At 45.7% G+C, this 26,023-nt stretch overlaps 1 protein-coding gene across 1 annotated transcript in view; it reads left to right on the top strand.

The window, feature by feature from the left end:
- The window catches only part of LOC144798008 (neural-cadherin-like), a 566,884-nt gene that overhangs the window by 343,162 nt on the left and 197,699 nt on the right, over positions 1-26,023 (top strand). Inside the window, exons 24-26 of the mRNA XM_078668798.1 lie at positions 4,820-4,947; positions 5,864-5,987; positions 9,665-9,845. Coding sequence (XP_078524924.1) covers positions 4,820-4,947; positions 5,864-5,987; positions 9,665-9,845 — 433 coding nt within the window. The remainder of the gene's footprint in view (positions 1-4,819; positions 4,948-5,863; positions 5,988-9,664; positions 9,846-26,023) is intronic.

The raw sequence follows: 26,023 nt of genomic DNA, 5'->3' as shown, positions 1-26,023 counted from the left end.
CTTATTTAGCCAGGTCTCTGTGAGGAATGCAATGTCAATATCGTGGGTGAGGATGGCTTCAGCTAGTTCAGTTGCGTGCATTGAGGCCGATCTACAGTTGATTAGTAAGCAGTTGGAGAATTGCTCCTGATTACTGGCCGAATTATCTATAGTCTCCCTTGGTATGGCGGTGAGGACCGAGTGTCTCTGAGGTTTGGTGCTGGGTGGGTCTTTCCGGTGACCTGTGATTACTTGGATTTTGGATTTGGGAGAATCAGAGGCAGGGATGTTGTATGCGGTGGCTAGCAGTGTTGCTTTACTGGCTGACATGGGTGCTACTGTTCTTAAAGGCCTTGAGGTCAAGAGTTTTGTGTCTGATAAGGGCTTAGGAGGATTATGAGAGAGAGAGAGAGAAGATAAGTTGTTAGACGCGGTCAGGCCGATTACCAAGATCTTGGATATGGCAGAAGAGGTGAAAGTAACAGGGGCCACCATTTCTCCCGAAGACCTGTCGAATTGGGCGCAAAGAGTGATTATATTTTTAGGAAATGCCAATTGCGCCTTATCGACCGAACGCCAGAGATCCCTTCTAATTAAGCTGGACCCGAAGTTGGGAGACCTGGCTTCCTCGGAGGCAGAGGCAGTAGCCCAAGGGGGCCTTTTTGGGGAACCCTTTATTAAGGAATTGGGAAAATTTGTATCAACCTTTACTTCCCTGGATAAGGCCCAATCCAGTATTAAACGAGTTTTCCAGCAACGTTTTTCCCAAGGGGCCGGTCATGGTAGGGGCCGCGTGACCGGCCGTGGCGGACAGAATGCCGGCAATAGAGGGCAAGGCTCCGGGCGAGGACAGTACAACACCTCCGCCAATTTCAACAATTTCTACCCTACAAGAGGGCAACGCTTTGGTGGTCGAGGATACAGGAAGAACTCTGGACCTAAGAATTCCAACGTGAGTGTGATCCCTGCGGATCAGGTACAAATTGGCGGCTGACTAGCGGCCTTTCAGAGGGAATGGGCAGAACTTACGGCGGATGCGTGGGTATTGCAAACTGTCCGCGGGTTCCTCATAGAGTTTTACGACCAGCCCAAACAGGTGGGTACCCCACGCCCTATAGTCTTCTCAGTGTCAGATGCGCAGTTGATAGACGATGAGGTCTCGGAGCTACTTCGCAAAGGGGCCGTTCGTCAATCAACTCGTCATCCCTCCGGTTTCCTCCGCAATCTGTTTTTGGTGGACAAAATTGATGAAGGCAGACGACCGGTAATCAACCTCAAGGAGTTCAATGGATGGTTGGTTTACCGACATTTCAAAATGGAGGGGATACACCTCCTCCGGGATGTCCTACTTCCACGGGACTGGATGGTGCGGTTGGATCTCAAGGATGCTTATCTTGTGGTTCCCATTCATCCCCCTCATCGTCGTTTCCTGCAGTTTATCTGGAGGGACCGGGTGTTCGCGTTTACCGCCCTACCGTTCGGACTTTCCTCAGCCCCGTGGTACTTTACGAAAGTGTTGCACCCCGTGGTGGAATATCTACGGGGACAGGGGATACGGATGATCGTCTATTTGGACGACATCCTGCTGATGGCACAATGTCCTGAAAAATTGGTTTCTCAGCTTCAACAGACAGTTACACGGCTGCAGGGGCTGGGATTCGTCATCAACGGAGACAAATCGTTCCTCGTATCTTCCCAGAGGGTCGTCTTCTTGGGGTTTGTCATAGACTCCGTCGAGGCATCCCTCAGCCTTCCGTCACGGAAGATGTCCAAAATCAGACATGTCTCGAGACAGACAATTGCAAGGTCCCAGACATCCTTACGCCATGTTGCCAGGGTGGTGGGGCTTCTGTCGTCTTCCATCCAGGCAATCTTCCTGGGGCCCCTTCACTACAGGGCACTTCAACGCCTCAAGGTGCATCATCTTCGGAGGGGTATGTCATACAACCCGATGGTTCCTCTCTTGGAGGAGGTGAAGGAGGAATGTCATGGTGGCTGACTCACATGGAAGCCTGGAATGGTCGGGTAATCTTCGGGTCAGTCCCGGATCTGATTATCGAGTCTGACGCCAGCAGGTCCGGTTGGGGGGCATGCTGCGGAGATTTCTCCACAGGCGGCACCTGGTCGTCAGAAGAACAGAAGTTGCACATCAACTGTTTGGAACTTCTGGTGGGTTCTTTCGCAGTACGCTGCTGGACCAGAGATTCAGCGAAGTTGTGTGTACTGTTGAAGATGGACAACGTCTCAGCTGTGCGATAAGTAAATCATCTGGGAGGCCCAAGGTCCCGTGCTCTGGCAAATTTAGCGAAAGAGTTCTGGGACTACTGTCTCGACCATATAGTCTTGGTGACGGCGGAGTACTTACCGGGCCAAGCCAATCAGGTAGTGGACTGGCACTCCAGACACCTGCGGGACTCCAGTCTGTGGATGTTGGATGGTCAGGTTTTTCAGTGGCTGAATGATCAGTGGGGCCCTTTCTCAGTAGACCTTTTTGCGTCTCGCTTGGACCATCAACTTCCGAGGTTCTTCAGTTGGAGGCCGGATCCTCTAGCGGAGGCCACAGACGCATTCCTCCAGGATTGGAGTCAGGAGAAACCCTTTGCGTTTCCTCCCTTTTCGATGGTGATGCGGACGGCGGCCCAGGTTCGCCGACAGAAGGTGGAGCTGGTGATGGTGACGCCGCTCTGGAGATACCAAGTTTGGTTTCCGGTTCTTCTAGAACTTTCTTGGGATTCTCCAATCCTACTCCCCCGGTTTCCTCATCTGCTACTCAATCCAGATCCGGAGCCGCATCATCTCATCATTCCGGGTTCTCTCCACCTCATGGCATGGAGGCTTTCCGGCGACGCTGGTCGCTCCCGGGCTTTTCGCGATCGGCTGAAGGACTTTTGTCAAAGGCCTGGGCAAACAGTACGGCGAAGCGCTAGAAATCCGCTTGGACTAAGTGGGTGCGTTGGTGTCTTCGACGGGACTTGGATCCCTTGGTTGCGGGAATTGTTCCCATCCTGAATTTCTTGGCGGAGTTGGCCACGGATGGGTTTGCGTACCGAACAATTAATGTTATGCGTTCGGCAATTTCAGCGGCGCACCATCCGGTGGACGGAACACCGGTTGGGGAGCACCCGTTTGTGTGCGGGCTCTTACGAGGGATCCGGTTGTCCTTACCTCCGGAACCTCGATATTCCATCCTTTGGGACGTCAATGTGGTTTTAACCTTTTTCTATCTTGGCAGCCTAATAGGTACCTGTCCTTGAAAGAACTCCCGGCCAAACTGGCTATGCTGTTATGTTTGGTATCTTGTCGCAGAGTGTCGGATGTGCGTGCGTTGGACATCTCAGCACGAGTTTTCTCCCCTGTTGGGGTCACTTTTACAGTTGGGCGTCGCACAAAAACTGCTTCAAGATCAATTTCGTATCTGACTTTTGTGGATGTTCCCAAATTGTGTGTTTTTCAATGCCTGAATGCTTATGAAGATATGACGTTAGAGATTCGTCCTCCGGGCGAGCAACAATTGCTGATTGCCTTACGAAAACCACACCATGCAGTCTCTTCCCCCACCATAGCCAGGTGGGTGCGCTGGGTCATGCAAGAGGCAGGTATAGATACCAAGCGTTTTAGAGCTCACTCTGCCAGGGGGGCCATGGCCTCTAAGGCTTTCTCTGTAGGAGCTCGTTTGGAGGACTTAATGCGGGCGAGGATTGGTCCTCGGATTCCACGTTTAAGAGGTTTTACTTTAAACCAGTGGTGAATATCACTAATTTGGTGGTGAGAAAGCTTTGAACTAGCATAATCTGAGCCTCCGGTCCTGCCATAGAATCGAAATTTGCCTAGCTTACGTAACGGTAAGTTTCAATTCTATTAAGGACACAGAGGCGAGGATTATCCCGCCCTGGACGTCTTCAAACAACATCCCACCCGTATGTCAGTAAGTAATCAGGTTTTGAACTGGTCTAAGTCCTATGTGTAGTGATAGACGGTTTTTGTTGCATAATTATGCTGTAAGCGTGTAGGTTATTTCTTTACAGCGCTTACTCTGTCGTGTTTTTTCTGCCAGGAAATGATGGTGCCAAGCAAGACCAATGAGATGTGAACGTGTTTCGCGCGAAGACAGAGGAGGAACAGAGAGAAGGGACTCCCTATCTAACGTCTATGGACATATGGAAGGACTAATGTTAGGACTTGCCACGAGGAAGTGTTGGGAGTTGGAGTTGTTTCCAAAGACTTTTACAACGTTTATGTGAAATGCTTTACTATGTGTTGGGGTATAAGCATTTTTCTGTTGGAAGCTTTTCCAAGCTGTGTTTTGTGATGATAATAAAGAGCGGAGAAAGAAAAGCATAATCCTCGCCTCCGTGTCCTTAATAGAATTGAAACTTACTGTTACGTAAGCTAGGCAAATTTCGATTCTGTTACTGACTATTCTCAAAATAATAAAATATGATTATGAAAAAAAAGTTCTGATGTGGGCAGCAGTGGCAGGTACCCGCCTTATTGGAATTATAAGGCCCACAGTAACTTCACTAACCTGCTAAGTTTCACTCAGGGGCTCTGGCTGTTGAAACCTGCTGAAATTTCCAGATGAAATTCTATGGGAGAATGAGTACTTATTGGTCGTACCAGACCAAGGATTCACGATTCCTTGGTAGTTCCTTTTTCTCAGTGGAACCTCAAGATTCAACCCGTAATCCATGTTAACTCAGCCTCTCTGGAGTTATTAGTAACCCCGATATAGGTAACTCTTAGGAGACGGATGTGACGTGACAACTATCGGGGACCTCATAATGAGGCTTTAGTTTTTTATCCATCGATAGTCTTACAACTCTTCATTTTGTTTACATAGGATGTTTATTTCATTCTTGACCGCTGTAAGGCCGCTGTTGTCTCGGAGGCAGAGGGAGTGGGACAAGGGCTGTCAACCGATGATCGCTCAAGCTGTGAGGCAACAGGGATGCTTTCTCTAAACAGAAGGTACACACCTAATTATACATTTTATGTGAAATCAAGGTATACATGTTTATAGTGCCTAGCCCATGCCTAGGGATATGAAGATTAGAAGCTCTCAAATGAGCTTTTGGAGCTTCAGAAAGGTCCTTTCATACCCCCTGTCAAAAAGGGAGGGTGCTGGCTGAGTTGGGAAGTTAGTTGAGAAATTAAAAGTTAGTCACAAACATAGTGCTCTACGATTAGAGCTTTTATGGGTCCATTTACTTCTAAATAGATTGTTCTGAATGTTTCCCAGCAAAAACAGTGTAATAGCCACATTTGGGAAGTTACCATTCCACATTCAGTGGCAGAGAACAGAACTTAAAAGCCAAATCGTTTCAGGAATTAAGTTTACTGTTAAGTATTGTAAACATATCATGACAGGTCGGTGACAGAGCTGGATGTATGTGAGTGGCACTTCCATTTGTGGAGAAAGTGATACATCCTCTGGAAGAAGTGTCTCAGCTGGTGAAGAATCCTCTGGTGGCATTACGTCCGGTGTAGGTAAGGCAGAACTAATTGTAGTGTGGGATTCATCAAAAGAGGAGAATCCTCCAACAGAGGCTTCATTACTTACAGCAAAAATATGAGAATTTTCTCTGATCACCATACTCTAAATCTAGCTCAAGTGTTGCAAGATGGGTTCTCTATTCACTAGCAAATTCTTGTGGGCGCCTTCGATATATATTAACCTACTCCAGGTCTCAGCGAAGTTTAGAACACCCCTGTGCCCGGGTTCTAGCTCTTTACAGCTTTTATCAATGTATTTGTTTTTTCTTTGATTGTTGTGACATTGACATATCTTTTCCTGAACTTGTTCTAGGCCACAAGACGACCCTTTTTCTTAAGAATATTCAAGTGTCTAAGGAACATGCACTAAAGTTGCCTTCTTCTTTTAAAGCTATTGGAGTGGACACCCGGTGCTGCAGTTGGGTGGCGTCAAGGAGACCATCCCTTACTCCTATCCTCGCTTACAACACAAGCATTTCACAGGCTGCCTGCGCAATGTTATCTTAGACAGTCAGGTTGGTACACTGAAGATGTCTTTTCACATGGTGTCCTATGGTTGTTTATTATTCATACTGTATAGGGGACTCAAGCAGTAATGAGCTGTCTTGAATATTGTACAGGAATCAAACAGGATTTGTATAGCCTGGTTGCATTATCCGTGAGGGTCTTGAGGCCCTGTTGGGTCATGCTGCGGATTCACGCTGTTTGTTCTTATTGGTTGAACGTCCAGGTCTTGATACAGAAAGCATGTAATGTATGGGCAGTCACGGATTAAGGATGAGTGAGAGGAACCATTATTTATGAGTGTTTGATGCACAAAGTAGCTTTCAACCAGTGGTTTGCCCCAAATAATAAAATGTCCTATCTAGAATCCGGAAACCCTGTTCTATTTGTGATCTCTCCACTGATCAATATTGGATGGTCCTTGTCAGATCACTTACTTTTCATTTACTTAGCTCCATTAAATACAAACCAGGATTTCTTGGAAGACCGGTTACATGCCCATATTTGATGCAGCGTAAAAAATAGACACCCATCCTTGCTTAGTGATTATTATTTCTGAAATGCTTATCTTTGTAGAACCAATTTTGGTGTACACTATGGATTAAAATATTTAGAAAGGGCTACCATGGAAACATGTTTCTAAGAGCGGCTATTTCACCAGGTTTCAAGATGTGTTTTTCGTGAGCTACTACATTAAGACCTGTGTTTACCTCAGTCCAAGAGAGTATATAAAATATGCAAGAAGGAGGCTCCTGTGCTCACACGTTTGGAGGCTCTTCTTCATTACTATTGCTGTTTATTTAAAGAAACATTGTAGACTTGAAAGATAAAAAAAGCTTGAAGAAACGCTAGCTAATGCTGAAAATGGCACTGGTGTTGCAGAAATTTTTCATCAGCCCCTGTTTTGTTCCTAACATCAGATGTGACATCGCATTACCATTCCACTGATTATATTGCTAGTAGTGACAGCACAGCCTTTGGCTGGTGAAATCACGTTGAGGTTGATACACGTAGTCTATGATAATTTCTCCAGACGCCACAAAAACAGCCCGAGCCAGATGTAAGTCACAATGGCAGCATTCAGATCTTAGATCCGCTCCCAGTGGCAGCCAAACGATGCCTTTGATGTTAGTTTTGGGCTAGAGAATGCCTGCACATCAGTTTAGTATTGGGCTGCTCTTTGTTCACACGGAACATGCACAAGCGTTACATCACAGAATGTTATATTGTTGTGTATGACATGTGTAATGTTAACTCAGTTCTGCTCTGTGCCACCTGGTACTGACAACACACTGGTCGAGGATGTCATTCCATACACCACTGGGCAACATTAACTTACTGCAGCTAACTACTACTAGAGTCAAGCAAGCTCTAGTTATGTATCTTGCATCTGAATTTCAGCTGCAAGAAGAACCCTGTTTGTGCAAGGAGGAGCTGCAGCATTGCCTTGTGCTAGTACGTGGTGAGAGGAATATGTGGGTCACTCTGATTGGTGACAGTGGTAATGAACCAGATGCAGTTAGGGCAAAAGCTTCTGCCGGAGAAATAGGCTCCAAGAGGGCTTGACGTAAGCCACCTTGATATGTGAAGTTCGAAGCGCTCTCAAGTTCTGTGCTGATGTTGCAGAAGGCGTGTATATTTGAATGTGGTAAAGGCATTTTTCCTCAATGTACAGTTGGTGTGGTGAGGCTCAGGGATGGTTTCAACAAACTTAGTCCACTTGAAGAATTTCCTGCCTGGTGAGAAACTTCTTCTGGTTTCAAGTCCTTTACAGCAATCGAAATTGCAGAAGTAAAGCCACCAGCAGTTAAGCTGCCGCCAGCAATGTCAGCAGGGGACTGACACTCTAATTTCTTTACGTTTTAATACTGTCAGGTAGTGCACAAAAATAAAACTAAAGGTAGTGCATCCATTCTAGATAGTTTTAACATTTTTCACCATCTCATTTATTTCACATGGCGCTGCAACCTCACGACACCCATCATACTCTCATATGGGAATTAGTACCCATCCTTATATAGTAAAACAAAACATCTCTGAGCTCCTTCATAACATCACGAAGTAGTAGCTCCCAGTGTTGACTAGGATTTCTTCACTGGTAAGGAGGACCCATATGATGAAGCATGTCACCTTTGGGTGAGTGAGGGTTCTAATCCTTAAGGGATGAATTCCCCTTACTGATTGACACATTTTGTTTTATGTTTGTGAGGACACAAACTACAGTTCATTAATGGTTTCACTAATGCTCTAGACAACACTCGAGGTGACTTAAATTTGTGTGTTAAAGTCTATATTGGGGAATCTTCACCTCGTGAGTCTCTAAACCTTTCCCTTTGACCCCTAATCCACGGTAGTTAGAATAACTCTCAGTGTCAGCCTTGTGTTCTGATAGTAAATAAGCTCAATTTAGCAGACCACAAGTGGCTGATCAGTAGACTCCTAAGCCCAAATCATAATTTACTAGTGCATATACGTTTGGCGGACATGCAAGATGCCATAGAACCTGATGGGGTAATAGTTGTTGACAACCACCAAACATTATTATTAAGCAGCATCTTTGGTGTATGTACACGTTATAACCATGAAAGTATAATGACAGTGTGTGGTATTCAGTAATATTTTCAAAACTGGAGATAAGGTTTTCACTGGGAACTTAACTACTTGCAAATTGAGTGTTGTGGATGCCATTTTGTTAAAACGGGATAACGCGAAGAGTAGTGACACCACCCTTTTCGAGGAGGGGAACAGTCGGCATTTATTTAGAGGCAGTACATGAGCAGGACTTCAGAGTAATTAGGGAGAACATATTGTTAAATACATTACAGTCTGAACTGGGCACTCAAAGGTCTTTCTGATAGCGAACAAGAGCGAAACTTGAGATTTCTATGTTGTTACTCAGAACCCAAGGTGAAAAAATCGCCCCGTAATACACTTTTTACCCAACTATAATTGTATGTAATTTATGACCCTGAAATCATCTGTCCCTGGTTTCAACTGCTACGTTGAGGTAGAGGAGTAATGTGAGAGCCATACATAATATGTCCTCTGTTCTGTGTCTAAATTGTAAATAAATAAATACCTGAACTCCTGCCCCCCCCCCCACCCCTCTGTGCCCTCTTCTACAGAAGCTGTGCTCCCTGGTTTCCAGTATTGTTCTAACAAGTTCTTAAAGAGCCCAGCCAGAGCCCCTTGGTATGCGAATATGATGTAAAAACAGTGGTAACCACTTTAATTAATAACTGTTGCCAAGTCATAGCAGTGTTCATGCTAGTGGCTGTCTACGAGAACCATACATAGCATTATGAAATGTTACTGACTGCTCTAAATAGTATCCCAGGGGGAATGGGGAAGACAGCTATGGTTAGATGGAGTCATAAAAGACTGAAAATGACACAGGGGATCAATGGAAGTGAAATAACAAGGCTAATGGCTGCAGACCACGTAGGATCAATTTCTGAAGTGCATGTAGAAGAACGCTATGAAGGACAACCTTGTAATTGCTTCCCTATTATCACAGTCTATATTTCTATCGAGCTTCAACTTAATCAGCCCCCTTTCCCATCCCAAGATTACCATCAATGACATGAGAATTTATATATTTTGGTTCACGGTACTGAAACAAGAATACCAAGCTCCTGTAGCCCAAATCCCAATTGACTGACATATATTGCTTTATTTTTTTTAAAAGATATATGACCTGGGATCTCCAGCTGAGTCCTTGAACACCTCCCCTGGATGTGCCCTCCCTTCCGATGGTTGTGATACTGGGAGGTCCTCTACCTGTGGGCCTCATGGCACTTGTCTAGGAGAGCAGAAATCTTTCCAGTGTCTTTGCCAACCAGGATTCTCCGGACGGCAATGTGATGAAGGTAGAGAATTTACCACCCAAAGTATTTGTTCTAAACGCGTATGTATGTATTTTTTGATATTTCTATAGTCCAAACCTACGTAGTGAGCAATGGAGGGTGGTATATCAATGAGAGATTAGGACATATGCAAGATCACATATCTCCAGTAAACACTTTTTACACATTTTTCAGATTACAAAAATTTTACCGCATTAGCTTCTCTGTCCCCGTGCAGACTGATATATACAGTTGAATACGAATTATCTTTATGAAGTTAACTACATTAGAATGGAAATGTTGAGTCACCTCACACTAAAACAATTGCCCTATGGAATATGAGGTGACTGCATTACAGTATATCAATATCTCTCTCTTACATTAGGCTTTTTATGTTTGTGTACAGTTTTGTGATGCCTCTTGGATCTGGGTAATTATCATCCTGTTCAAAAACTTGATAAAGTAGTTTCTCAATTGTTGCCTCAATGTGGGATCATCCAACCTTGTAGTCTGGCTTTGAACCATAAGGAGTTTGCACATCTCAAGGACCTTTTTTTGCAGGGCTGTAAACGCACGCAGGATGTTTATGATTTCAATTTGGAATTATTGTGAAATAGCATTAAACAAATAAAAACGTTTATAGATCAAGGTTTGTCATAGGCTAAAAATGGATGACCTTTGATGCATGAGCTGTTTATCATTGTTTTATGTGCTGTCACAATGTTTTCTAATTGTATTTGCATGAGCGCAATCAAGTAGTAAAGTCTTGAATAAAAAGTTGATCCATCTTTTTCCAGTAGCCTGGATAAGTCATTTTGGCAGCAGAATCTCAGTGGGATGCTGTTCATGCCCGCAATGCATGCATCTCTGTAAATAGGGTATAGGATTGGAGGTCAGATGTGGGTCACACAGTACCTCTGTGGAAAAAGCAGCATAGTCAGGCTACATGAGGGTGTTCTCACTGCCTAGAGAACAGTAAAAGTGGGTAGTGGTTGTGAAGAGGGTTGAAGAAGGCTGACGGTAGCAGGATTTCAGCCTGCTTGCATTTGAGAAGGTTACAACTGGCTCTATGGACTTAGAGCAATTTCAGCTTGAATATGGTTGTATGAGTAGTTAAAATGAGCCTCAAATTGTGCATCATGTTTCTTTCCAAAAAGGCATTGAGTTAGTGGCAATCAATTTCTCAAATCACAAGAGTAAATGTATAGGCATAAAATCCCCTTTCAAACCTCACCATCAAATACTTGGGCGATCCCAAAGGCTTGCATACAAAGAAGCCTACAGAGGATTGCAGTCATCTTAAAAGGATTGAGAATGCTTAATGATCTATTCCTTCTTTCCGGGGAATTTCCCTTACTAAGACTCGCTTCTCCGAGCAGGGAATCAAGTTAGCAGCGGTGAAATGTGAGGCGGTGTCAGCAGGGATTTGACTGTGGAACAAAACATGCCAAAGTGGATGAGTGTGTGGACTCCCTGTGATGGTGTCCTCCATTCCAGCAAGGCACAGTACACTCTTAGATTAAATTGGGAACACAGGTCAAAGATTTAGGGACTGCTCTCAGGGGAACACTCCTCCATGCTGCAAGAGCTAGATAATGACAGTGTTTTGAACTTGGTCGCTGGTCTGTATTATGTTAAAAGAGCAAGAGAAACCTGGAGTTGTTCTTAGTCATAGGGTCTTTATATTACCCACCAAGGAGCCGATTACAAGGCCCCTGGTAATCGCAATTCAGGCAATAGCAGGAGTTAGCTGTCAAATCAGATATCCGCTGCAACTCCTCAGTTCATAGTTGTTTCTCCCATGGAAAGATAAGGGATTACCAGGCGAAACGGGACAGAATTGCTGATTCCTCTGGGAATTCCTGTATTTCAGGGGAGCATCAAAATCCCTCTTGTAATCCCTGTTAACGTTTCCTCCTAAGTCACCACTACCCCCCATTATCGTTATCTCTGGGTCATATTTAATGGGGAGATAACAGGGACCTCAAAATGAAACCCTGACAGTAAAGAAGAGATTGGAAGCACAGTGATGTTACTGCTGAAAGATCTATACTTGCCACCTGGCCAGTATTTTTCTGGCCTGTGGGAAAAGTAAACTGGAGCACCAAGAGGTGTGTTGCTTTTCTTTTCACAACAACATTGAGTTAGTGGCAAACAATGTCAGCATTCTCAAACCTGCAAGATCCCAGAGAACTGTTTCGCCAGGTAATTCCTTATCTCTCAGGGAAACTTTGGAGTCCCTTTGGTAATACCAATTAAGTACACTGCCTGACTTACTGGCAATATTTATTATCGTTAATGCTGTGGTTGAAGATAAACCTGAAGGTAGTGGTGACCTCGTTATGAGTCCCTCGACTCCTGAAGGTCAAGAAGAAGGTGGAAGCACACTGAATTTGCTTCTGAAAGGACTTGCACACAGGGAAAAGGTAGCTAATTATATAACAGAGAAGGAAATATGCGAGTAGAAGGAACTTGATTTTTCTTTTTCTGTCACAAAGAAGGTTTTACTGGCAGACCCACAATCTTGTCTTCTTGCTTACACCCTTATACTCCAATAAGATCTCACTGTGTTTCCTGATTAGACGGTTGTACGACGCTACAACGCACGTAAAAACTTTGCATGCCTTTGCCACCCATTTTTTAGCTTGCATGTTTTTAATTTGAATATGCATTTACAACGCATGCCAATACCACATATTGTTTTTACATTTTAAAAAAAAGGTCCACCTCCTCCAACTTGCCTTAAATGTGTGGTATTGGCATGCATTGTAAATGCATATTCGCTGTAAAGATATATGTGCTAAAAAATGTGTGGTAAAGGTACAACGAGGTAAAAACCTTGTTGTAAAGGCTGTTTCCCGATTAGACCAGCTTCTACAATATTATGCTTGGAAGTTGATGCTCTTCATTTACAATGCTGCTGTCATGGTGATTGGCTTAGGGTACCCTAGGTGTTTCCTGGAAGAGAAGCAGAGGAGAGACGACACAGGAGAGACAGCATGCAGAGGTAAGTGAATTTTTCTTTCTTCCCCGCTTCACCACCCTTGTTCCTTACCGGCCACCACTGAACTCAACAACTGAGCCTTCAAGATCCTTGTATACCAGATCATATCTAATGGAAACCATCTGGTGAATTCATTAGCTTTTAATGGCTTTAAGTGCTACATATTAGACCAAAAATAAATGAGAACGCTATTGGTAAAAGCAAACCTTAGTAGTGCACTGTAGCAGATACAGAGTTATATCTCCCCTGCATGTGTGACTTGTGGAGCTGTAACTCCTAGTGAGAGGTAGGATCCAGATACAGGAACACAATCCCCTGGTCCCTGTAAGTATATGTGTAAGGGTGGTGCCAGAATGACTCCCTGATCTAGATTTTCTAAGACTGACCACCACTGCATTAGGTCCAAAATCAAAGAATTCAAATTCCTGAGAGCGGGGTTTACAAACTAGCTGCACAGGTCTTGACAGTGAACCCAGGTGCAGCATAGCAAAGTGATCCAATACAGCATAACAGAGAGAAAACCAGGAATGAAGGCCATATTCCAAGGATAACATCAGTGGCCCACTGCGGGTGGCATTGAAATGGTATACAACCTTTACAACGCAACTTTTACCACGACCTACCATTACCACGCATTTTTTACAACGCAGGATCCATTACAACGCATACCATTACCACGCATGTATTTACAACGCAGGTACTTTTACAACGCATACCATTACAACGTAAGTATTGGTATGTATATTATTTTATTAAAAATATTATTTGGGTTTTCAGTTTTTTGGGTAAAGGGGTATTTTTAGGGTTCAGGGTCAGTTTTCAGTTTTTGGGTAAAGGGGTATTTTTAGGGTTCAGGGTCAGTTTTCAGTTTTTGGGTAAAGGGGTATTTTTAGGGTTCAGGGTCAGTTTTCAGTTTTTGGGTAAAAGGGTATTTTTAGGGTTCAGGGTCAGTTTTCAGTTTTTGGGTAAAGGGGTATTTTTAGGGTTCAGGGTCAGTTTTCAGTTTTTGGGTAAAGGGGTATTTTTAGGGTTCAGGGTCAGTTTTCAGTTTTTGGGTAAAGGGGTATTTTCAGGGTTCAGGGTCAGTTTTCAGTTTTTGGGTAAAGGGGTATTTTTAGGGTTCAGGGTTAGTTTTGGGTTTTTGGGGTACAGGGGTATTTTTAGGGTTCAGGGTCAGTTTTGGGTTTTTGGGTAAAGGGGTATTTTTAGGGTTTAGGGTCAGTTTTGGGTTTATTGGGTAAAGGGGTATTTTTAGGGTTCAGGGTCAGTTTTGGGTTTTTGGGTAAAGGGGTATTTTTAGGGTTTAGGGTCAGTTTTGGGTTTTTGAGTAAAGGGGTATTTTTAGGGTTCAGGGTCAGTTTTGGGTTTTTGGGTAAAGGGGTACAGGGTAAAAAGTAAATATAATTAAATTTAAATTACATTAAATTAAATTGATTAAATTAAATTACATTAATTACATTAAATTAAATTAAATTAAATTACATTATATTAATTTTAATTAAATTACATTAAAAAAATATTATATACTTACCAATACTTACGTTGTAATGGTATGCGTTGTAAAGGTACCTGCGTTGTAAATACATGCGTTGTAATGGTATGCGTTGTAATGGATCCTGCGTTGTAAAAAATGCGTGGTAATGGTAGGCGTGGTAAAAGTATGCGTTGTAACGTCATACATCCCATTGAAATCCTTCCACTGAACGAGTAAACGTACCAGGTTCTCCTGGATTTACAGCTGGCTTTGCAGTAGCTGACAAAGGTGACATAACAGCTTAAAAGACCATACCTTCGGAGAAAACATGGCCTCAAAATCCTTCCTGAAGCAAGAGCCTATGAAATCAACATCTTGGACATCAATGAGGTTGCACGTTTTTAGGTTTAAAGGGCATCCCTTTCTCCTACAGAATCTGGTAAGCCATGCGAGCATCCACAGCATTCTCTTCCCTACAGGAAGAGTGAATCATCCAAGTAATGGTGGCGGCAAGCTCCTAGACTGCGGAGAAACAGTACCAAAAGAAGGTAGATTTAACCCCTAAGGAGCAGTACCTCAAACTGAAAATGAATGCCAAGTTATGCAAACTTCAATAGGCATCTGTTTTATCTTTCTCCTGCAGTGTGCTGGTGTGCAACCTCTATTGCTACTACATACATCCCCTTTCGTATCATTACATATAATAGCTTCACTAGAAGAATAGGTAGATTATTCTCTTAAGAGAGTCCATCTGGAAATGTATTGCTTTTACAAATACATTTACCCTTTTTAGATTATATTCATCAGAAGCCTTCTGGTGACCTTTTGACTGTACTGTAGCACAGTCCCATACACTCCTTCATTTAGGGATCTTAAAAAATTACCTTCATTTTTGTTTCAAATTTGTTTTTATTGTTGCTTTACAAAGATAGTAAAAATCAAAAGCAAGAAGGTGCCTACGTGCACACCTAATATTGCAAAATCAACTTTTAAATGGATCCCAACTCCCCACCCTCCCTCTGTCCTCCCCCTTGGGCACTCAACACATGATCAAGATCAGTAATGATGACAACATCCATATAGGAGATTACGAAGATGGGACACCCCTGGTGGTGTAGGTGTTGGTTCAGTTAAATGGAGCAATCTGAGATACCTTGTGCAGGTCTGTTCCATAAACTCCTGAGAAAAGAGTGAAATGAAGGGCCTTCAAATTTCTCAGTAAGAATCACCCTGTTCAGTTAATTTCAAAGTGAGAAAATCCATCCCCAGTAGATGCCACATGCGGTGAAGCCAACACTGATGAATCAACACCCTATCAGTTCCCCAATTTGCCAAAATCTTCTGATGTGCCGTCTCCAATGACAGACACATTTGTGGACCCCTGCGAGATGTAAGTAAAATGTAACTAAATTGGATAGACCCAGAATAATGTATGCTTGAAATCTAGGGAATTAAGTTTGTAAATACGTATCAATGTAATTTAAAATCTTGCTCCAAAATTGGGCTAGCTGGAGAGAGACCCAAAGAATATGCAGGAGTGTCCCAGGTGTACAACACCCCCCTCATGCTCCAGGTTACCTCTATGCAGGCGGACAGGGATCAGATACCAAAAGGTGACAAATTACATGGAAGTTTCCCTGCTAGAAGTGTTGCAAGCTGTATGCCCCACTCCGTAGTATATATCCTGCCAATCCTTGGGGGACAGCTGTCTACCTAGCTCTGATTCCCATCTGACCTGAGCTACGCTCTTTGATTCGGGGCTTGGTAGAGTAATATAGCATACAGTTCCATAATTAAATGATTATCTGTATCCTTGGTGAGAACCCACTTTTCATACCTTGTTAGCTGCCTGCGCAGGCTCCCTGACCGGAATATGTGCAAGCCAATGCCTTAACTGCAGATAGTGAAATCTCTCGGTCAAAATATATTGGACCCTCAGCATCAAAGAACTGTCCAATTGAGCGGCAACCCACCACCTCCCATACCCTTAAGGACATTCAATTGAGACCGAGCAAAAAATATTGGTTGCCTACTACAGGTGTAAGGGGAAATGGAAAAGATGAGAGGCCCTGCCGGTCCGCCTGGCTATCCCATAACTTCAACACTGAACCAGTTATTGGATACTCATAGACACTTGGTGGACGGTGAATACGAGGCAAGAACAGAATCCTTCTCATTGGGGAGCTTGCCACTGCCCGGTCCATACATTCTCAGATTCTGCCTGAGACCATTCAACCAAATATTGAAGTTGCATCGCATAGCAGTAGTGAAGCAACCTTGGAATGCCTAATCCCCCACCCCCTGGGGACAGCAACTCAACTCCCGTCACATATGGAGCCGTCTTTCAGCACAGACAAAACGTTGTAAAGCTGTCTGCAAAGATTTTATCCACCCCAAAGGTGGCTGAAGTGGAGGAGTCTGAAAACAAAAGACAATTCTTGCAAGCACAACCATCTTTAATGCCGCAATTTGGCCCAGCAGAGAGAGAGGATGCAGCTACCAGTGGGCCAGGACAGCTCGTATTCGCCGATCAAGAGTGTGATAGTTAACAATTCTAATTTCCTCTAGTGTAGACACTAACTGTACGCCAAGATAGACAATGAGGCCAGGTGTTCACGGTATCGAGTGGCTCTGGGCGATATAAGCTAAAGAGTCAGGTGACACAGAAAGGCTCCTGTCCTGTGATTTATTCACATTAATATGAAAACCTGAAGCTTCACCAAATTTCCTCAGTTCCTCTAAAAAAAGTAAAAGGGCCTTTCTGAGGTTATCAATGGCCACAAGGACGTCATCCATTTATAATGTAATGACGTGTTCCTCATCCCCAAAATGCACTTCTGCGATGCCTGGGTGATCTCTAGCTCTTTTGGCAAAAGGCTCCGTATAGAGCGTGAACAGCAGGGGTGATAAAGGACACCCCTGTCGTGCACCCGCAGAATGGGAAAGGGGTAAGAGCTTGTCCCATTAACTCTTACTGAGGCATGTTGCTCTCCGTAGTTGCTCAGCACTTGGCCCTAAACTTTTCTCCAAAGCCAAAATGTGTTAAAAGATCTGTCAAATATGGCCAGTGAACATGGTCGAATGCCTTCTCAGCATCGAGGGAGAAGAGCATAACTTCCCTCTGGGATCGATGGGCCTTTTCTATGAGATGTAAGACTCTTTTTGTGTTGTCCGCACATTGTTGCTGGGGGATAGAACCAGCCTGGTCTGGGGGCACTAATCCAGGCATCAACGGGTAAAGACGAGCCACCAAGATACTCGTGAAAAGCTTAGCATTGACGTTAAGCAAGGAAATTGGTCTGTATGACCCACAGTGTCTTGCATCTTTGCCAGGCTTAGCGATAACTATGATGATGGTGTATAACATCGAAGGTAGGATTGTAGCTGGACCCTTAAAGTTATTAAAGACCCTTATGAGGAGGGGCGCTAACAGATCGCTAAAAGTCTTATAAAATAGCACCGGGAAGACATCCGGGCCTGGGTATTTAAGGAGCTTCTGTCTCGAAATGGCAACTAAACCTCCTCTATTCGAATTAGGTTTGTTCAAGTCCTGGGGCATGGTCCATTGTCAGGCGTGTAATGTTTGCATGATGCAAATAATGTGCTACGTTCTCCATCTGTAGGTCCTGCGCTGTATAAGGATCTGCGTAAAATTCCCTGAAACGAGAGGCAATTGGCCCGTCTTCCTCGATAAGATGCCCGTCTTTCAAAACAAAGATGTAACACCAGTAGCCTGGCACTGGTATTTAGGTTTGTTAGCAAACAATGTTCCGCATTTATTCCCTTCTACATAGAAGTTATATTTAAGATGAAGCAGAGTATTGTGCTTTATCAAGATCAAGACCCGCTAGTTGTTTCAGTGCGTCTTCAATTTGGTGCCATATTCTGGGGGGCCCTGAACTATGGTGAATGCGTTCTAACTCTTTTACTTGTCCTTGAAGGTGTGTGTTTCTCTTTCCGTAGTTTGTCTGCTGCCGATATAGCAATAAACTCTCCTCTGACAACCACTTTTAATGCGTCCCTGACCATTGCGACTCAATAACCCTGAGGTAAACCAATATTTCACACACACACAGGAGATGAAGGGTAGGAGGAAAAGCCCCACTCTGACCTTCTAATACACAGCTTTACACACACAGAAATGGGGCTAACCTGAGTAAGTTGCTACAATGCAGAGGTAAGTTGGCAAGACAACATGTTGTTAAAATTGCCCTCACCCACAGAAATCTGTGGCATGCTTAATCATAGGGCTGCTAGCACACCTCTGTGCTAGCCTGCGACAGTGGTGGAGCAATAGGGAGGGGAGACGAGACAAACCTAAAGAAAAATTATGCGGGATCACAAAAGGAAAAAGGTGCAGAGAAGATGATGTTAAAACTAACACCGGGATTTCCAGATTCACCTTTATTGGTGGACTCCCTGGTTAGATTAAAACGGTTTTGAAGAACCCTGTGGATGGTGGTGTATGGAGCTATAATGCACTCACTACTCCACGACTCTGCAAACTGTCGACATGTTTGAGCCGGCTTTTGCGTTATCCCCAACTTTCATCAGGACTCTAAGAATAGATCCCTACCTCCTACCTTGTGGAGTAGGCGAAGTCACAGTCTGAGTGAATGCTCAGGTCAATTAGATTTCGTAACTCACTCCAAAAGTCATTCCTGTAAGCAATGAGAAAGTTACACAAGTGTTCGAGGCATATGGGGTGCTGAATTCATATCTATAGCATAGATCGCCGCCTAGTGTTGGGTCCGGATGATTGCACATTGTTGTCCTGGAAGAGTCTTCGAAGTATCACGAGATAGGTGGCTCCTCCCCTGGACTACAGTGCGCATGGGCATCCACTCCATCCCCAGATTGTTTTTTTCCGCCATTGGGTTCGGATGCATATTTGATCACTCAAGTTCGGAATCGATAGAAACTTTCTTTTCGGCCCAAAGGCCTTTCCTATAGCGTCGGTATTGTCTTGCGTTCGGTGCCCAGCTCTGTTCCGGCTCAGTTCCCGAGTCGGACATCAAGAGGAGTCGCGTGGCTCTTCCGTGCTCGAGGCCCAGTCAACGCAGCCAGACTTTCGATGACACATCATGGAACGGAGCCCGTTCAAGAGATGCTCTGTGTGCAACTCGAAGTATCCCCACATCGATGTCCACCCGGTGTGCAACAAGTGCCTGTCGCCGGATCACGATGAAGCCAACTGTATGGCTTGTTCCCGTTTTCGCTCCAAGAAGACGATTCGACTTCGGCGCGTGGCGCGCCAGGAGGCCCAGCAGACGGCCCCTGACCCGGTGAACATTTTCGAGGGGGAAGAAGCGGACGAGCAGGAAGATCGAGAGCCGATTACAACTCCAGCAGCGGAGATCGACTCCAACTACGACGCAGTTGTCGAAATGCTCGATACAGAAGACGTCGACGAGGTAGGAGACGGCAATGAGGCCTATGGGGCCACGGAAGATAGCTCAGGTGAAGAGCTATGCCCCGTTCGAACATTAACTAAGGCTCAGGTCGAGGGATCGCCACATGGCCTTACCCAAGATCTTGCACCTGGATCCACGGTCTCGCCTCTGGGCCCGGCTACGGACACTTCTACGGAGCCGCCATTAGTCAAATCGAAACCGAAAGTGAAAGCTTCGGTCTCGACAAAACCGAAAGTGGTAGAGGCGCCGTCCATGCAGAAAGCGCCTGTCGCCTCGGTCGGCTCCACGTCTTCAGACCTGTCGGTGCAGACGAAGCCAAAGAAGGTTGTCGAACCGGTGAAGTCGCTCGAGGGCGTTGAGCCGAAGGCTGGGGCACCGAAACCGCTTGTCAAGGCCGCCGACCCGAAACCGTCGGCGCCGAAGGCTGTCGACACAGACAGAGGACTCGGAGCTCCGAAAGCTGTCGACCCAGCACGTCGGCCGGAAAAGGCCAAGAGTACTGTCGCCCTCGAGTCTGCACATGGTGGTGGATCGAGAGCACCTGTTGGGTCGACGAAACCGTCCGCATCCTTCACGAAGCAGGTGTCGGACTCGTTGCAACGCATCAAGGACAAGGCTTCCGCGGTCGATCTGAAGGATACTTCCGCCTCGAAGCCTACCTCCAAACCGCAAAAGTCGTCGGCGCCGATTCAGTTCACGCTGCCGCCGAAAGTGGCGCCGAAGGCGTTCGCGCCCAAGACGGTCGTCGACACGTCCATGAAGGTGTCCACGGGACCGAAGCCTAACCCTGCAGTTGTAGGCACAAAGCATCGACAACCCCTAATGGAGGAGCAGTCGGAACAATTTATCGACGCCGACACCGGTAAACTTTCCATCTACAAGCGAAAGATCACACCGGCACAGCCTATGGAGTCCTACACAATTCCTTTGAAGAGGAAAAAGGCTTCTACGGATTCCCCTGTTCTTGTTGAACTGATTAATCCACGTGCTCAGGACACTGATCCAATCTCGCCCACTTACTCAGATGTGGAGGCTGGGGAAGGGGACGATGAGGAGTACAACTACCCTGCCGACACTGATCCTGAGGATCACCATGACACATGGGCAGATGCTGGGGACCCAGGGGATCCGCAAACTGCCCCGGACACTCAAGTATATACTATCAAAACATCCCCCACTGAGGATTCTGCTGCATTTAATGCACTAATTGAGAGGGCAGCTACGAATCACGACGTCCAGCTGCATGCTGACCCTATTGAAGTGGACTTTCTGTTTGATACCTTTTCCACCTCTGAAAAGACTGTCAAGACTCTGCCAATGCTGAAGGGTGTCTTGAAACATGCTGCAGACATTTTTAAAGAGCCCACACGTGCCAGGGTTATAAACCCTAGAATTGAAAAAAAGTACAAGCCGGCACCTGGCGACCCTACCTACATCAAGGGCCAGTTGCCGTTGGACTCCCTGGTTGTTTCTAATGCCCGGAAGAGGGCAAATTCACAGACTACTGGTGATGCTCCTCCCCCTGACAAGGAATCTAAAGTGCTAGAAGCATCAGGGAAGAGGGTGGCGGCTCAAGCGGCCAATATCTGGCGTATTTCTAACACGCAGGCGCTCTTGGCCAGATATGACAGGGCACACTATGATACACTTGAAACCCTGTTACAACACTTGCCAGATGAGTATAAGGAGGCAGCAGAGATGCTCATTCAAGAAGGGAAACTCATCTCAAATGCTTCTATTAAGTGTGCACTGGACGCAGCGGACACTGCGGCCAGGGCAATTAACACAAGTGTTATGTTGCGGCGTCAAGCCTGGCTCCGAATCTCCGGGTTCAAACCGGAGATACAGACCACCATCCTCAATCAGCCTGTAAACCCTGATCATTTATTTGGACCCGAGGTGGACACCACCCTGGAAAAAAATCAAAAAAGACACAGAGACTGCAAAGTCCATGGGGGCTCTCCAATCCCAGCAGTTCAGGGGTAGTACTTTGCGTCGCTCAGGCAATAGAGGTGTTTCCAGAGGCCAGATGTCCCAGCAAACACACTACACTAAAAGTGGTGCACAAACCTCTTACAACAAGCAGAGTCGAGGCGGATATCGCGGCAACAGCACCAAGGGCAGAGGTCGTGGAAACAACAACTCCCGATCCTCCGCCGCCAACAAACAGTGACGCCTTGTCACTGCCCCCGACCATACAACACCTGTCGGGGGGAGACTCCAACAGTTCCTGCCAGTCTGGAAGTCCATCACCACAGACAGGTGGGTCAGAAAACTTATCCAGTACGGTTATTGTCTGGAGTTAACATCCACTCCACCCAACATCCCCCCAAAGCACCGTCCTATGTCAACAGAGCATTTGCACTTATTGCAGCAAGAGGTGCTCGTCATGCTGGAAAAAGGGGCAATCGAGCTCGTGCCAGTGGAACAAAGAGGCTCGGGAGTGTACTCCCTGTACTTCTTGATCCCAAAGAAAGACAGGTCCTTGCGACCCATACTAGACCTCAGGCCCCTAAACCAGTACATTCTCTCAGAACACTTTCATATGCTCACGTTGCAGCAGGTTCTTCCGTTGCTCAATCAAGGGGATTTCCTCGCAACATTAGATCTAAAAGACGTATATTTTCACATTCCACTACATCCGTCACACAGAAAATACCTCAGATTCACCCTTCAGAATCAGCATTACCAGTTCAAGGTCCTCCCTTTCGGAGTGACCACAGCGCCCCGGGTGTTCACCAAATGCCTGGCGACAGTGGCTGCGCACCTCAGGAGACAAAACGTTCACGTCTACCCTTATCTGGACGACTGGCTTGTCCAAGCAAAGTCGGCCCAGCAGTGCGCTGCCAACATGTCCCACACCATTCACCTTCTTCACGATCTGGGATTCTCACTGAATTATCCGAAGTCGCACCTTCAGCCAGCCCATGTGCGGCAGTATCTGGGCGCAACGATAGATACTCTGGCGGCCACAGCGCAGCCAAATTCTGTGAGGATCAACAGCATTCAATTGCTAATACAAAAATTCAGACCGCAACACTCGCTTCCAGCACGAGTGTTCATGCAGTTGATAGGCATGATGGCATCCTGCATCTTTAGTCCCGCATGCGAGACTACATATGCGTCCGCTTCAAGAGTGCTTGGCACGTCAGTGGAATCAGGCTCACGGACAGTTGAACGACCTAGTGTTGGTGACCGGTCGAGCATACAACTCTCTGCATTGGTGGAATCCACACAACCTTTGCAAGGGCTGACCGTTCCAGGAGCCTGTTCCACAGATCATCCTAACGACGGACGCTTCTCTCCAGGGTTGGGGAGCTCATGTACTCCACTACACAGTGCAGGGACTATGGACGACACAGCAAAGGAAGATGCACATCAACCACCTAGAGCTGATGGCAATCTTCATGGCAATGAAGGCATTCAAGATACATCTGTGCAACAAAGTCGTGTTGATCCGGACGGACAACATGACAGCCATGTACTACATTCAAAAACAGGGAGGTACACACTCTCCACAGTTGTCTCATCTGGCTCAGAGCATGTGGAAGTGGGCCATTCAGAGGAACATCTTCCTCATGGCAGAACACCTCCCAGGCAAGGACAATCAGATGGTGGATCTGCTCAGCAGGTACAGCTACCAGATGCACGATTGGGAGATACATCCATCAGTGCTCCACCCGTACTTCCAGCAGTGGGGTCATCCAGTGATAGACCTGTTCGCCACAAGGGAAAACGCCACATGCCAAAGCTTTGCCGCCAGGTTCCCGCACCCACAGTCGCAGGGCAATGCGATATGGATGAACTGGTCAGGCAAATTTGCGTACGCTTTTCCCCCAGCACCTCTAATACCGCTGGTGGCACGAAAGCTAAAGCAACACTCGATGACGCTCAACCTGTTTGCTCCGACGTGGGCCCGCCAACCATGGTACACCACGTTTCTAGAACTTTCCGTGGTACCGCATCAAAGGCTGCACCTCACACCCAGACTTTTGACGCAGAGCCATGGCGACATTCAGCACCCAGATCCGCAACAGCTCAACCTGGCGATCTGGCTCCTGAGGTCTTAGAGTTTGGCTACCTCAACTTACCTCCTGACTGCATGGATATCATACCGGAGGCAAGAAAGCCCACCACCAGAGCATGCTACGCAGCAAAATGGAAGCGGTTTGTCATTTATTGCGTGGACCACGACATTGACCCGCTTGACGCGTCCACGCATAACATCATTTGTTATCTGTTGCATCTTTACAAATGCAATCTGGCATATGCTTCCATTCGGATACATTTATCTGCCATAGCGGCTTATCTCCAAAACAGGCAGCATCTCTCCCTTTTCCGAGTGCCTGCCATTAAAGCTTTTCTAGAGGGGCTCAAACGAGTCAATCCTCCCAGGACCCCACCGGCTCCTGAATGGAATCTTAATGTGGTACTCACCCGACTGATGGGTCCACATTTGAGCCTCTACATTCATGCGAGATTCAGTTCTTAACATGGAAAGTCGTTTTCCTTATAGCCATTAAGTCACTGCGACGTGTTAGTGAGCTCCAGGCGCTCACTGTACAAGAACCATTCATACAGATTCACTCCAACCGGGTTGTGCTGCGCACTAACCCTAAATTTCTTCCAAAGGTGGTTTCACAGTTCCATGTCAACCAGACTATTGAACTGCCTGTGTTCTTCCAAACTCCAGAGACAGTAGCTGAAAGAATGCTCCACACTCTTGACGTCAAACGAGCTTTGTTGTACTACATGTATAGGACCAAAGATTTTAGGAAGACGAAACAACTCTTTGTTGCCTTTTCTGCCCAACACAAGGGCAACCCCATTTCCAAGGCAGGTATAGTCAGGTGGATCGTTAAGTGTATTCAAATTTGCTATCAAAAAGCTAAGCGCACTTTAACGATCCCCCCCAGAGCCCACTCCACCCATAAGTTGGGGGCCTCCATGGCTTTCCTTGGAAATATCCCTTTAGAAGACATTTGTAGAGCAGCCACATGGTCTACCCCACACACATTTACGAAACACTACTGTGTAGATGTGCACTCCAAGCAGCAAGCAGCTGTAGGGCAGGCTGTTCTAAAGACACTTTTTCAAACGTCTGCAGCTGGCACAGGCGGCCGCCGCTAATGGAGGGACTGCTATATATTCTATGCTATAGATATGAATTCAGCAGCCCACATGCCTCTAACTGAATATGCTACTTACCAGTATGCATCTGTTCTTGGCATGTAGGGCTGCTGACATTCATATCGCCCACCCTCCTCCCCGGCGCCTGTAGCGGCTGCAGAATTTACACTTACTCTTAGCATGGCCATCACTCACACTGTTACACTCCATCTTCGCCACAATGGCTAAAAACAATCTGGGGATGGAGTCGATGCCCATGCACACTGTAGTCCAGGGGAAGAGCCACCTATCTCGTGATACTTCGAAGACTCTTCCAGGACAACAATGTGCAAACATCCGGACCCAACACAAGGCAGCGATCTATGCTATAGATATGAATGTCAGCAGCCCTACATGCCAAGAACAGATGCATACTGGTAAGTAGCATATTCAAAACACACAACAACAGTGCTCATATTAGTGAATATAATAACATTTAAGAAAAATTGCAACATGTGGTCTAGTCCCTCTGGACCAATAGTGTGACCCGGTGAATTCTATAAAGAGGTGTAAGCATTACCGGTATTCAGGACCAATCGTCCCGTGTAAGCGTACTAATTTTGCTCTTTAAATAAAACATACACACTGGGTCATCATTACTCAGTGAATGAACACAACCATGCACTCGGTATCCCTTACCGAGTTTCATTGACAAAAATGCTTGAACTGGCGGGGGAGCAAGGACAGCTCCCTGTAGTCACACTCTGCATTAACAAAGACAACAAATTTTGATTAAATGACCCGGTGGTCAGTATGTGGGCCTGTACTGGGAAGCTATATTTCGCCCGAAATACTATGCCCAATGCCAAAGTTCTATAGTAGTGCTATAGATTCACATGCGCCAACCCTCTTCCCCAAAAACCCTGTGTAAGTTACAGTTCATATACTTTATATACTTACATCATACTACTGCATGGACATCACATTGCTGATATATATCATCCTTACATTCTCACCTACCTACGGGAAAAGAATCTGAAGATGGTGTTGATAACCATGCATGGTTTTATCAAGAAGAGGAGTCATACACCCCGTGACTCAAAGAAAACGTCTTGAAACGCAAACAACTTGTAATCCTCCAAGCACAGCACTAGATGGCAGACTTATGCAAAGCTACACCACTACATGGCAAGAACTGATG

This window comes from Lissotriton helveticus, chromosome 12, assembly GCF_964261635.1.
Source record: "Lissotriton helveticus chromosome 12, aLisHel1.1, whole genome shotgun sequence".
Taxonomy (NCBI): domain Eukaryota; kingdom Metazoa; phylum Chordata; class Amphibia; order Caudata; family Salamandridae; genus Lissotriton; species Lissotriton helveticus.
Note: the sequence above shows the minus strand (reverse complement) of the source record. Positions and strands in the feature narration are given on the sequence as shown.